Source organism: Coffea eugenioides, chromosome 3 (assembly GCF_003713205.1).
Source record: "Coffea eugenioides isolate CCC68of chromosome 3, Ceug_1.0, whole genome shotgun sequence".
NCBI classification, from domain to species: Eukaryota; Viridiplantae; Streptophyta; class Magnoliopsida; order Gentianales; family Rubiaceae; genus Coffea; species Coffea eugenioides.
In genome coordinates this window covers 31,962,268-31,976,733 of record NC_040037.1, presented here as the reverse complement: position 1 = coordinate 31,976,733, position 14,466 = coordinate 31,962,268, and the positions used below count along the sequence as shown (strand labels likewise).

Genomic DNA, 14,466 nt, shown 5'->3' with positions numbered 1-14,466 from the left:
CAACTAGGATAAAAAATAGGAAATTGTTGCCAATTGAGTTACATTTCTATTAGATAAAAAAATCAGGTCATTTGGATAGTTAAATACGGAATTATATCCAAAATATCACTAACTAGTCAGAAGATAACTTTAGAAATTTTCAAAAACATAGCACTGGGAAACTACTACTGTAATTCATACATTTGTTTAGAAAAACATGAAGAATGGACTCAATATCTCATAAAAGTTGTATTACAGGATCTTGACTTTAAAACACATTAAGAATCATCCCAATCGATGTTCATATCTCAAATTATATTTGAAATACAGAGAGATGTCATTCTGGAATTCAAGTCATATTTGGAAATTATCTCCCTTAACTTTTTGAAAGCAGTTTCAATTTGATTTTTTTCTTTCTCCAAACTTCCTAAATATGTATTGGTATGCAAAATACTCCCTTTAATGCTCTTTAAGCTCTTTTAATCATGAATTAGCTCCTTGCTCCAAAACCTATCAAAACACAAGTATTAAACACCACGTTAATTAATTAAACCATTAGTTTTGAATTTTAACTTTAAACCATACTTAAAACACAACAATCCTAAGAAAAACCCTAAAGTGAACAACTTTTACTCATAAATATTCAACAAATAGCCCAAATACACATACAAATCATTCAAAATATGACACTTAATTCAAAAAAAAAGAGAGAAAATGGCTCTATTTGAAAACATCAGCTTATAAGTAGAATTGTATGATCTTGCTTACAAACTCCATGTGGATTAATTGCATAGTCTTGCTTGTGAAGCATGCAAGTGCATTTGCAAAGTTTTTTGTGTTGAATTAGTTGCATACTTTGTCAAACCTGGATGAAGTTGTTTCTAGGCGATTAGTCACACATTCCACATTCTTAACATTTTTGCAAATGAAAATGGAAAAAATTTCAAATGAAATGAAATTGATCAATCGGAATAAGATTGATTTACTACATGTAATTGGCCCGATTCACCATACACCCACAAGGGGTTAGTGATAATAGAAGACTGCCATTGATTTTTTTTCAATATCTTGTTTTCTTAATTTTCATGAGCTAACCACTTTTGTATAGGCAGTATATCCTCAAAAACATATTCTATTAAATAACAAAAAATTCTCTAGCAAGTTTTTCAAGAAGCTAATTTTTTTTATTAGTTATCTCAATATTGTCATAATTTGGAGGCTTGTGATGTAAAATTATAAGGTGTATGGCCTTGTCAAATTTTTCGTTGTACAGTGGGATGTATGTTTGGCAGCAGCACTTAACATGGTGTTGGTTTGGGTCTGTTTGATAACATAAAAAAGTGCTGAATCTGAATTTTTTCAGACATTTAGATGTTTTGAGTGTTTGATAAATGAAAATCTATTTGCTGAACTTGTTAAGTAGTGCTGAACCTGTGTGTATTTTTTTCAGCACAAGAATCCTAACTGAATGCTTAATTCTGATAAGAATCAATAAAATTACTTCAGCTACCTTATCTTATCTACCAAATCTACCCTTGTTTGTTAATTATGTTCAAAATTCTTATCTAATTAAACAACATAATATTCTCTATCTAACGATTTTTAGTTTCTCTTTTCTCCCTTTTAATGACTTTCACATCTTCTCCATACTCATCATATAATATATTTCATATTTTATATTAATTTGATTTAAAAATAAATATTGTCATTTTCATACCTAACAATTTTAAACTAATTAAATCATAGATTCTATTTCTTTTTTGAATGAAAGGATATAAGGGCAAAATTGTCAAATTAAACTTATTAAGCATTCAGCTATAAATATTTAGCAAACAGTATAAATAGGTTTAGCATTAAAATTCAGACATTCATATATTTTTTTCAGTGCTTAAAATTCAGCAAATTAATTGTTTCAGTATTCAGATTTCAGAATTCAGACTTCAGAATTCAGATTCAGTTTTATCAAACGGAACCTTAGCCTATAAAAGAAAGGGTCCTTTATGAATTTGAACAGGAGGTTGGCTTTGGGAAGAAAGAATCACGAGTTTCTTACAACCTCAAAATTCACCTGCTTATTTGGTGATCCAACAAATTGTAAATGAACTAAAAAGATGGGAAGTAAAATCTACATGTAGTTTGGGATTTGGAGTTCTAAATTTGAAACTTAAAAGACCCTGTAGTTACAAAAATATTTTTTCACTGCTTTGACAAATTTTACTTCGCACCTTGATTTATTGGTTCTTAGGTTTTAACATTTCCAACCAAAAACATGGAAATATGCAAAACAAGCATATCGTGAGATGTACTATTTCAAACCTTTTGCATGGATAAAGCCAGTTCATGTTATACTGTTTGTAATTCTTTTTTGTATTTTGTCCCTTTCTAGATGGAGTATATTTTTAGAATAAAAAGACAATCTACTCATGGAAACCTTTGCAAGATCATGACCTCATGGATTGATTGTCGTTTTCCATTTTTTTCCCTTTCATTTTCTTCCTCAGGTACCAATGCTATTTGAATGTGACCTGTTGAATTGGTTACTATCACTATTGGATTTAGCACTTGTAATGCTTCGGTTTAGGTTGGTTATAAATTAGACTGATGAAAGAAAGTGGTTGAAGTCAAATTGATGAAAGAAAGGTTTAAGATCATGATCTTTATGGAAATGAGAAACTATATTGTAATTATTATCTTTGATAGACATTTGTTCGGATAAAATGTATCATTGATTCAAACTAACAAAAAATTCTCTATATTTTCTTGTGCTCTCTAAATCATCTCAGCTTTCATGTGCATTCATATGATTCAAACATTATGGCTTCAATCAAATGTACATGCTTTGGATAATTTGGTCCATTTAACTGCATTGTGAATGTTATGATAGAAAATTTCTTGTTCAAAATGTATCATTGATCCAAAACAAAAAGAAAAATTCTTCTATAATTTCTTGTGCTCTCTAATTCTTCTCAGCTTTTGTGTGCATTCATACGATTCAAATGCTATGCCTTCAATTCTAAAATTATGAATGTACATAATTTGAATGATTTCATCCTTGCAACTGCCAATTTGTTATATTACTAAGAGGCGGTAAAACCGTGCTATGCATAGTTTTGCATATATTATAGTGCCCAAGATTAAGTGTAATTATGTTAAGAATGGGTTTGGATGTATAAGTGTGTTTTTGTTTTTCCGGATTAAGTAGTAGGAGAATATTTTGGAAGTTTAAACAAGGATTGTTTATTGGGGAAATAATTTCGATTTATATTGAATATATATAGCAGATATGGTGTGTTCAAATTAACAAGTATTTAAATTACATAAGAATAGATTTCTGATAGAGTATTTGGTAAAGAATGATCAAAATATTGAAATCATACAATAGAGAATGGATGGATGGAAACATTTTAACTGAAAAAAGGTGAAAGAAGAAGAATTGTGGAAAAATGCATTGATATTTAAAAAGAATTGTGTTTAATTAATGTGAAAAATTATAGTATATTAAGAATGTGCTCTCATTGAATGCTGTAATTAAAGGTTTGAATGAGTGAATGAATGCTGTGTTTTCTTAAAAAAAAAAGTGCATGATCATGATGACCATTATTCTTAGGAAGTAGTTAGTATGAAATGGCAGCTTCTAAAAGAAAAGTGGGTTCAATAAGATACAATTTTTTGCTGAAGAATGACTTACTCCAAAAGAAAATGACATTAGCACTCTTCTTTAATATTTTCTCCATTTAAAAAAATCAAAAGATAATTCAAAGTTAGTAATAATTTGTTTAGACCAAATAATTTAATAGGGAAAGCATTATTATTTAAAAATTATAATGATAACCATCATGCTATTTTTTAATGAAAAGTAAACAAAAATAATTTACTAAATTAATAATGAAAATGACATTACATTCAATGAAAATGATATAAAACCTAAATTATTTAATTTTGAAACAAACTAATTATTTATATGAAGTAATTTAATCAGAAGGATAAACATTTTGTGGAAACAATAATGCCTCATTTAATAATAAGAATAATATAAACTACACCAAAAACAAACTAATTGTCTAAATATATTAATCACAACAATAAACTTTTTATCCAAATAATTATTGGACATTTAATAATTAATAAGAATAATATAAACGATAATTTTTTAACGTACACATTAATTCCTTCTATAATATTGTAATTTAATGACGGGAACAAATATTTATTCAAAACTTTACGAATCAAATGATAAATTAATTACATATCCCACATGGGGATTAATTCCTTGTAATAGGTAATTTAATCAAAGGATAAAGATTTATTAATAGCTTTTAATAATAACGAAAAACACAAATACAAGATAATGTAGTGAGAAGCATAATATTAATTCAAAGGCCTTTATGAATGAAATGAGAAATATATCCAGACAGAAATCAATTATGTTGGGACATAAAAAATGGATAAAATACATTCGGTAGGGCAAGACATTTCATTCTCCTTACTAGCTACTTTTATTGATCGCACAACTCCTCCTCGCTTTCTCTTTCTCCGCCACTCCTCCGCCCACAAATCCTCTTTTGCTCCACCAATTCTCCTCCTCTCCCTATCTCCATCCGTATATTTGGCCCCCTCAATTTGAATCGACTCTTCCTTTCTCTCATCTGTGGACAGGAAATGCCTCTGGCAAAGCTCAACGGGGTCTTCGTTCATTATCTCGTAACTTGGTTAGTGTCCTGATTCTTTATGTTTTCACTTTAAATATTTGGTTTCATGTTTATTGAAGTTGACATTGTTTAAATCGAAAATCAAGTTAAAAAATGGTATTAAAACCAATGTTACAAGGACAAGGAGATACAGACCATGCTCTATTCGTTTTTGTGCTTTTTTTGCCCCCTAAAGTGTCATTGCTTCAATTTTTTTGTTAGTGTATTCCTTTTTTTTTTTTAGGTGACTGTATTGGGCCCACATTGCCTATGCCAACCGGTCTTTCGTCAGTAGAACAAGAAAGGCGTTTGTTTGAACGGGAAAGTGGAAGAAATTCTGCCTAAACCAATTGAGACTTGGGAGTAGGAAAAGATGGCTGCGACGCCGAGTGCACCAGCGGGGAGCGCGAACATTGACGGAGTAGCACCCCCAGCTCCACCACTTCCGGGGACGGACATGACCGGAATATGCTTCAGGGACCAGCTATGGCTGAACACCTACCCTCTTGACCGAAACTTAGTCTTCGATTACTTTGCTCTCTCGCCATTCTATGAGTGGACTTGCAACAATGAACAGCTCCGTCTACGCTCCATTCACCCCCTTGATGCCTCCCATCTCTCGTAAGCTTCTTCCTCTCTCTCCGTCTCTGTCTCTGTCTCTCAATCCCGCACTCCCTAACCCATGTCTAGAATAAGTGTTGATAATTTGATTGGCTCTTTAATTGGTTTTGGATGTCATGTTTGGTTGATACGCGGCTTGGTTATTTTAGAATGTACAGATTTTAGTCTGTGGATTCCCTATTTGTTAGTCTTAATATTTGATGGGGAGCTGGGGAATAATTGATGTTAATTATGTTTAAATTGTTGGAGAGAGAAAAGTTGTTTATAAATTGGTTGGTGATTTGAATCAGCGTTGAGGTTTTGTTGGTTAGCTTCTTTTTCTTTCGTTCCTTCCAATTATTCTTTTTCCCTGAGTATCTTTTCCTTTTTTGAATTTGGATGTGAAATTTAAACATGGTCAGCAATGAGTGCCCGGTTGAAGAAGCTAAGTGCATGAGATGTAGATGACCTAGTTAAAAATGATGCTTTTGGCAACTGTATGTTGATTGGTAATTTTATTCCTTATATCTCATTTTATAGTCTAGGAAAGCTTGCAGGTATGAAGCACTATTGATATTTTGAGGAAAAGCAGGGCAATATTTTTAAGTTTAAGCATAACCAGAAGCGGTGAGGAACATGACAAATCCCTTGTATGACTATATAGTGTGCTTGTCGCTATGCAGGAAAATGACGGGTACAGAGTACACCTTAAGTGAAGCTATGGAGCCCCATCTTTTTGTCATCCGTAAACAAAAGAGGGATGGCCCTGAGAAAGTAATCCCGATGCTCACTTATTATGTCCTGGATGGGTCAATATACCAAGCTCCTCAGCTTTGCAATGTGTTTGCATCTCGACTTGTTAGTATCTTTTAGCTATTATCTTGTTTTTTTGTTGGTAAATGTATGAAGCAATGATCTTGCAATTGTGGCAACTTATGCAAATTCATTCATTTGGAAACTGTTCTTGAGTTTCTGTTATCCAGTTGGATGAGATTTTTGATAGGTTTGGACATGTATTCTTCTTTTAACATTTTGTCCTGAGGCTGTGCTTGATAGCGGAGAGTGAAGCGAGGGGGGTAGTGTTCCTTTCCTTTTTCTGAATTATGCAAAAACTGGAAAAAACAAAATCTTTTAGTCACATTTGGTTTGGAGAGCTTGCAAAGATTGGAGCACATAAACTTTCAAGTAGCTGCTTTATAAATGGCTATACCTGTGTTTCACTTAAATATTTTGTAGTTTGCTGGCTACCGTGGTGTAATTCTTGATATTACTTGTTCCCAAGTTGATGTTGCAGTTGCACACATTCAGGAACACCTCTGTCATGTTACTCTAGGTTACATATGTTGAGCCCATGCCAGACTTGCCTCTCATGCATTCAGAGTAACTCGCAATTAATTGAAATACAACATTATTTTGTTAATTTGGGCTGTGATTTTTTCCACTGAGAATCTTGCTTCCTATTTTTGGATTTAGTATAGGTTTAAACCACCTGCATGGCGGGATTGGTAGTTCTTGGATAAATTTTTTTCATGTTTTCAGTTGTAATGAATTATGACTGTTTGTTCTTTCTTTTTGTTAGTTATGCAGATTTAGGAATTGCCCTATCCACCTCCCACTATGGAGGTCTCATTCTAGTGTTATGTGTATAGTATATGCCATCTCCATTTGATTCTCTTACGATATAATTTACCATAGCCATTGCACACTATGTAAGCGAGTCATAGCATCCACCCTTTATTCTTTGACTGAGGAGAAGCTACAAGTTATTACTAGTTGCATGTTTTTTCCATTGACTGAGGAAAAGCTACAAGTTTTCAATGTGTCAGTCTGAAATTGTCATAGCATATTATTGTGGATTTTGATTGATGATTTTTAAGTTTGTACTGTATATTGTAACCTTATGAATATATTTATTCTTCCCCCTTTTTCAATACCATCTTAAATCCAGTTGTTTACTCATGTGGCAGGGACGGGCACTGTATCATATATCAAAAGCCTTCAATACTGTAGCCTCAAAATTGGAAAAGATTGGATATGGTATCTTGGCATTTATCTTTCTACATTTGATGGTATAAGATGCTTGTTGTGTTAATCATTTGGAATCTGGAAACTCAGATGGAATAATCAGTATATAATTCTTCTAGGAATCTTTTAGCAATTTACTCCCCTTCTGAGGTCTGAACTATGTCAGCACTGTGGTCTTGCGACACTACAAAATCCTGTGATTAAGTGGCATTAGTGGCTGGATTTTTGCTTAGCTAATCTTTGAAATCGTTCTGCATAATTTTGGCACATATTTTTTAGAATTTAGTAGTAAGTTACCATTTCATCTATTATCTTCACTTTTTCAGTTATAATGGACCTGCTTGGTAGTTTATGGGGATTGCCATTTCCGTTGAATTCTTGTAATGTGTTGATGCAGTTGATGCTGAAAATGAGACAACTGCATCTGAATCAAAGGCTTCTAAAGAGACTATTGACTTCAAAGAAATTAAGCGGGTAGATCACATTCTTGCATCACTACAACGCAAGGTAATCTATGCGTGTTTGAACACAGATTATACATGCCTCATTGTTCATGATAATCACTCGTGTCTAGCTTGAAAGGGATCAGTATGTTAATGGGAATTACAGTTATCTGTAGTGCCTGAACATTTACTTTTATGGCTCTGCTGATGGGGAATGCTAAATGGACATGAAACATTTGCTTCCATGAAAAGCATCTAATGCATAAAATGTGTTGGGCAAATATATTAAATCGGAAAAGTCATTTTTTTAAAAAATTTTGTGTGTTTTGGCAAGATTTGAATATTTCTTCTCTTTTGCAACTGTACTGGTGACTCGTGGTGTTATAGTACTAAAGGAGCACAATGAGTGAGTGAGATGTTAAAAAGTATGAAAACTTAGTTTGACAAACATGGGACTTATGAGGAAAGGATAGAGGAGAGTTGAATAAAAAGAGTGAATATCTATTGTAACAAAAGTTACGGTAACAAGTTTCAGTTGCTTGAATTCAGACTCTTGGCAAGTATCTTGCACCTTAGAAACATATTTTTTAGATTTATGAAAAAGTATTGCAGGTAAATCTCATGACAAACCCTATTTTAAGTTGTAAATGAATAATGCAGCAGACAGATTCTTGTCAGCTTGGTGAAGTTTAGTGTTATAAAAATTTATAGCCATGCTTGTATATGCAATACATCATAAGGCGTTGATACGTTTTTGCTACCATTTAGATTTAAATATGTACAGCAATCTTCTTTGACACACATATTCAACAACATGACTAAACATATTATTCAAGAGTTTTCTTTAGGTTTAAAGCATTTCTAGTACTAAAATGTTGTTTATTCCAATTTTGCAGCTACCAGCAGCCCCTCCAGCACCTGCTTTTCCAGAGGGTTATACTCCCCCAACAACTGCAGAAGGAGAGAAAGGTTCCGAAGACCAACAAGCAGAACTTCAAACAGCTACCTTAGATCCCATTATAGACCAAGGCCCATCTAAAAGGGTGAAATTGTAGAGAGGACACAGACGCATATACCAAAAGCAATCCTAAATTAGTTAGTTTAATCTAGTAAACTATCCTTAACCCTTCATATTAACTGTAGTTTTGCTCCTCACGCATTCACACGCGCATGCAGGCACACACTTCTTCCTCTTCACGTGTGATATTTGGTACAAGAGTACCAGAGATTGGTGCCACCAAGAAGAGTACTTCTGTAAGATAATATTAGATGATATGTTATTATTTATCAATTTATTTGACTATGTTTTTGAAATGCGCCTTCAGACCATGGTGGATTATTTGAATTTGTCTTTGCTGAAATATGTTGAAGTATCACTTTCCGGGGATGCTGGGCTGGTGCAACTGTGCAAGGTATTAGGGTTACATTTGTTCCCATGCAACTATAAAACGTGGTAACTGTCTTTTTTTTTTCCTTTAATAAAACTAGGAGGTGAAAACCATGCTGCGCCTAGTTTGAGGATTATAAAGTGTCCACCAAAGAGAAATTATGTGCTGTTAAATTAAAAAGGGTGGAAAAAATCGAAGAATAATGATTGGAGTGATAATGCATTTAGACAAACAGGGAATGAAGAGGAAAAATCAGACGCTTGCCTCCAAAATCCTGGCAGAGTGCTCTATTTCAGCAAAGAATTACTTTTACTAGGGGTGTCAATTTTCGACACGACCTGAAAACACGACACGAATCTAACACGAAATTAATGGGTTTGGGTTGAGGTTTCGGGAATTCGGGTCAGAATCGGGTTGGACCCGATGAACCCGAAAAGAAAACAGGTCGATTTCAGGTCAACCCGTGGTGACCTGATATGACCCGATATGACCCGTTTACGAATTAAAAATAATTTAATAAACATAAAAATAATTTTATCTAACTAAACTAAGTTATTCTTTTTTTCAAAGGCATTAATTACTTAATCCTAAATGAATTTATTTAATTTGTGTGAAGTTGAAATTATTATATTTGAACAAATAATATATTATATTATTTTTTACTTTTATATTGTTTTAATTTATTTTATATTTTGTTTGGGATAAAACACTTTTACGGTGTTTAATTTATTTTAGATTTGGTTTGGAATTATTTATTTAAATTTTTATTACTTGATTATGTAATTAGTTTTGTGAGAAATTGATTTTATTAGAAATTACAGTGATAAATTAATAAATTAAAATTAAGTTTCGGGTCATTTCGGGTCGACCCGCCAACCCGTCAACCTGAAATTATCGGGTTCGGGTCAGCATACCTGACCCGTCACGGGTTGGCGGGTCGGGTTCGGGTCAACAGATTTTTTTGGCGGGTTGACCCGAACCCGACCCGCCAACATGATTTAGACCCGAATTGCCACCCCTAACTTTTACCATGAAGCAATGGTGCAGAAAACAGCTACTTCAACAGAAAAATTTATTTTGTCGATGATATTATCACAAAAGAAATTATTCATTGCATTCTATATATCAGTTCGAGAACCAAATAAGCCAAGTCATGTTTTTTAAACATTCAGAGGTTGATTGTGATGCCAGTCAGAGAATGTCTATTATTTGTTTGTGAAGAGGCTATCTACCTCCTATCCAAAAAAAAAAAGAGGCTTTGCAAGTAAAAGACTCAATACTTCTATTTATACAAAAAATTAGCTATCCAAAAACTTAGAGTGATAATGCATTTACTTTTACATAAAGAACACCAAGTATTCATCATGTTTACTTCAAATTAAACAAAGCGAGACCTGCTACTTGTACATCATTAGCTTTCGATACTTGTAAACTCTTTCTGTTGGGCGGTAAAGGATGGCTCGTAGAAGAAAACTCGCATGGCAGACGATGTTCCAACGTAGTATGAATGCACATCCTCATCGAACGGCATCATGGATATCACATAAGCACCAACTTTAGGGTGTTCAAACATCATGAATATCCAACAAGCTCAATGCACAGCGATCGCACGAGGACTTCCAATAGGTAGTAGCTAGTTGGCGAAAAAGGAGACATACTTCTGCACTACCAACTTGAGAATAAGGACTTTCAAGCACAGTTTTCTCAATGAACTAATGAGCAAAACTTACATTACCAAACATTATGATGAAATAGTTTTATGGTGAATTCAAGAATAATTTTCATAAGCTGAGCCAATCCAGAGAAGCACAAATACAAGTGCAAGTGTGAGTGTGTGTGTGCGTGCGTGTGTATCAATACACCTTACGTCAACTGCATTGATAAATATTGCAACAAATTCACCCCCAAACTTAAAATATGAACCAAGACCAAGCAATAATGTCTATTTTCTCAAATTCACAGTAATATCCAAAGCCACATAGTTTGACAAAAATAATACAGCTGCAGATTAAAAAGCAAACTGTGAATAGCACATAATTCCCAGACTATTCTCCCTCACTCAATTGATTAATCATCACTTCCTCTATGCAGCAAACGTACATACATTTTAGTTCAAACTGCGAACATTTTAGTCCAAGATTAGAACACACACACACACACACACATCTTTCCCTAAGCAAAGATTATTACACAACGTAAGAAATGTCAACTTGCTATACCTCAATCAATCCTTCAATAGCAATCAAATTTTAACTTTGAGCAAAATTTGTAAAACGGGAAAAAAAAAGAAAAAATACAAAATGAAAAACCAGAACTTTATTGACTCACCTGATAATCAGAATTCTAAAACACAAAATTCCTAGGCTTTTGCACATGCAAGAACCCCTCACTCGGAGTCAAGAAACCAGCCAAAATCCTCAACTTTAACAACTGAAAATACAAATAACAAAAACAAAAGACCACAAATTTTTTGTACACATTCTTGGCCTCAGATGCATGTGGAGCTGCTTATGACAGTTTAAAGTAAGGCTTATGTCTGTTATCTAAAGTCAGGCAGAGATGAGGGTATCGCCATGGCTGCAGATCCAGTTGCATTTGAAGGGGAAAAATGAACCTTAAATGCCATCAGGGTTGCCTTGCCAAGATACGGCAATCAACTTAAAGCCTAAGATGCATCTAAAAAAACTAAAATTGTATCGTCATATTGCAAAAAACCTATGATGTTCCTTATTTCTCCCTGTTTTGATTCTAAAATCTTCTAACTAATGTCTTGAATTTTCGTGGCACTATACTTTTATTATTATCTAAAACTAGTGGTCTTAAATTGTCCAATAAATCTGAAAGTTGTCATTAAAATCAATCAGTAGCTAAAAGACAACAAAATGAACTCCATTTAGGATATGATTCCTTTTCCAAAAAGAACAATTTTTGTTTTTTGTTTCCAACAAATTTCAGAAGTGAAAAAGAATGTGAGAAATAGTCCACTATTGAATACACATAGATACAACTAAGACGTTAAAAAATGGAGCAGCAAAGCAGTCATTTTGCAATATTAAGCAGGCCAACTAACTCAAGTAGAGTTTATTAAAACCTGAACGTAAGAAGTACAAAAGATGGAGAATCAAGACCAATGAAGACATAAATGATGGAAAAGGAGCCTGAAAATATGCTTTCTCGTTATCCCTGAAGCATGTTTTGATCAATTTCAAGTGGATTCAGAGCTTTTGACATCACACCTAATTCCTCCTGCAGAAAACTTGCATACATACACACTCATCATCTCCTTTTGATAGTAGATTGTCAGCAGATGGAGGAAAAGTACAGCAATAGAGAACATTTTCTTACAGGCCAAACATTTTCAACTGCCCAGATACCAACGGAACAGATTAATTCTTCAATGCAGCCTAACTACAACTTACATTACAAAAGCTCCACCAATACCTATAGTGGAAGCGTACTCCGCGTCCATCTGCAGTGAATTGTTCTGATAGCAGCAAAGGCTTAACTTTACTCTTCATCTTCGATATTTTTTTGTTCTAACTGGAGTCCCCCACGTCCCTGATATTGGTTTAGAATGAAGCGAGGAAGTCTTTCACACCAGCCTTTGATGTAGCGTAGCAAGGATAACGTGGGTGGCTTCATTTTATAAGCTAGTGGCAGAGGGAATTCATTGGCTCGACCAAAGCAAAGTCTTAGGCTTAGGAGGAGAATCCGTCATAAAGTGAAAGATCAGACCACGAGAATATAACTATAAATGGAGAAAGAAACAGAAACAGAAAAAATACTCACCCATGGCACAATTTTCTGGTCTCTTCAAATGTTCAGATTTATAGCGATTTGCAGTTGACAAGCTGGCAATAAGTGACCTGCATAGGTTTTCGTTTGTATTCTTATCAATCCAGTCTGATAATTATAGTCTAAACTTCAAGAAAGAAATGAATAGGACATCTGCTAACTATCAAATCAGGCACACGCATGACAGCTATGAAGAGATAATCTAAAGATGGGGAAGAAGATTCTTTAGTTTTTCTTTCTGTTGAGTACGGGAGCAGATATGTCAAGAAGAAAAAGAAGAAGAAAAGAGAATCTATTACCTCTGCAAAAACTTGTAACAATCCAAATAAAACATTACCTATGCTAAAAAAAGGACATAACTGCAGGGAAAAAAAATCTGAGTCAGGCAAACTGTCCTTAAGCAAATTAAAGAGCCCAAGACTTGAAATTCATCTGATATTGCAGAAGATTACCAACTATATAAAATTAAAACGAACTAATTGAACATTTGCCTAAATGATTGAACAAAATGCCAAAAAACTGATGAAAAAATAGTATGCAAATATGCTGTTATCTAGAACAATGTACAGACAATTTCTTTATAAACTGAACTTCTGTGGTGGAATTGTATAAACTCAAAAGGTACTCGGTAAACTACTGAAATTCACAATTAAACAACATATAGCAATCCGAGAAATGGGGAAATTTTCAAAAGGAAGAATTTTTGTATAGAACAAAAGCAAAAGTGCCAGACTTACCGCCGTGATGAAGCTCTGAACTCTTTACCCCTCTCAAGAAAATTCTGTAGTGTTTCTTTTTGCTGGTAATTGATTGAATTAAGTGCCTGAAAAGTGAAGAAGAAGTTTGGGCAGCTGAATGTTTTAGTCATCAACAGGTAATAAAAGTCATAAAAATGAAAGTTAAAGAACATGTAAAGCTCCATGGATCTGGTCCGCACAAAATACAGAAACACAAGGAGGTAGTAGAATTGAATGCTTATCCTCAAACACCAATTCGTTTGTTCCTTCATTGACTTGGATGATGTTACTCTGAACAGAATCCAACATCATTCCAAACCTGCTTAATGAAGATTCGATCATTACAATCCTGTGCTCAAGTTCTTCAATAATCTGGCCTGATCAAGCAAGTAAAATACCGGAAACTTAGAAGAAAAAACTTGTATATCCTGGAAAACAAGCATGTTTGGACAACTTGCAATATAAAGTTGCTTATATTCTCATATCCAATTGAAAGTCCAAAGGGGAAGGCAGAATGTTCAGAACAAAATTGTTCTTTCAAAGTTGATAATACTATTTAATTGATTTATTCAAAAAAGAATTTTAGAATTAGAATAAGTGTATGGGTGATGACCTAGAAAAATTATTTTCTCACTTCTCAACTATTTGCATTTCTATTTAAATTATATTTGTGTAAAATTTGCATTCATTTAGTGATTTACTTGTTAAGTGATAAATGAGTTTCTCTTGCTTGTTTATTTTAACTTTCGAGTGATTAATTTCTTTAAAATTGTTGATTTCATGACTTATTAGGGAATTTGGTCGAAACCCT

The 14,466-nt window shown here is 33.5% G+C and overlaps 1 protein-coding gene and 1 long non-coding RNA gene across 6 annotated transcripts; one reads left to right on the top strand and one right to left on the bottom strand.

Moving 5' to 3' along the window:
- Positions 1 to 4,474: 4,474 nt before the first annotated feature.
- Positions 4,475 to 9,100, top strand: LOC113765321 (mediator of RNA polymerase II transcription subunit 6). 3 transcript variants are annotated; one of them, XM_027309457.1, is made up of 6 exons: positions 4,475 to 4,688; positions 4,963 to 5,288; positions 5,951 to 6,125; positions 7,235 to 7,304; positions 7,690 to 7,799; positions 8,632 to 9,100. In XM_027309457.1, the coding sequence occupies exons 2-6, from the start codon at positions 5,041 to 5,043 to the stop codon at positions 8,788 to 8,790; spliced, it is 762 nt and encodes a 253-aa protein (XP_027165258.1). In that variant the 5' UTR covers positions 4,475 to 4,688; positions 4,963 to 5,040; the 3' UTR covers positions 8,791 to 9,100. The 3 variants fall into 3 exon arrangements, with proteins under 3 accessions (XP_027165258.1, XP_027165257.1, XP_027165255.1); XM_027309456.1 differs by having other exon boundaries at positions 4,960 to 5,288; XM_027309454.1 differs by having other exon boundaries at positions 4,912 to 5,288.
- A 3,046-nt stretch (positions 9,101 to 12,146) lies between these two features.
- Positions 12,147 to 14,165, bottom strand: LOC113764678. 3 transcript variants are annotated; one of them, XR_003467675.1, is made up of 5 exons: positions 13,856 to 14,165; positions 13,656 to 13,741; positions 13,218 to 13,277; positions 12,913 to 12,989; positions 12,147 to 12,820 (listed from the first exon to the last, which is right to left on the bottom strand). It is a non-coding gene; the product is annotated as an uncharacterized LOC113764678 (long non-coding RNA). The 3 variants fall into 3 exon arrangements; XR_003467673.1 differs by having other exon boundaries at positions 13,656 to 14,165; XR_003467674.1 differs by lacking the exon at positions 13,218 to 13,277 and having other exon boundaries at positions 13,656 to 14,165.
- Between the last annotated feature and the right edge of the window lie 301 nt (positions 14,166 to 14,466).

Coding starts and splice junctions, on each gene's coding strand:
- LOC113765321 (XM_027309457.1), top strand. CDS start 5,041: ATGGCTGCGACGCCGAGTGCACCAGCGGGGAGCGCGAACATTGACGGA. Junction 5,289..5,950: donor CTTGATGCCTCCCATCTCTC/GTAAGCTTCTTC, acceptor GTCGCTATGCAG/GAAAATGACGGGTACAGAGT. Junction 7,800..8,631: donor TTGCATCACTACAACGCAAG/GTAATCTATGCG, acceptor CCAATTTTGCAG/CTACCAGCAGCCCCTCCAGC.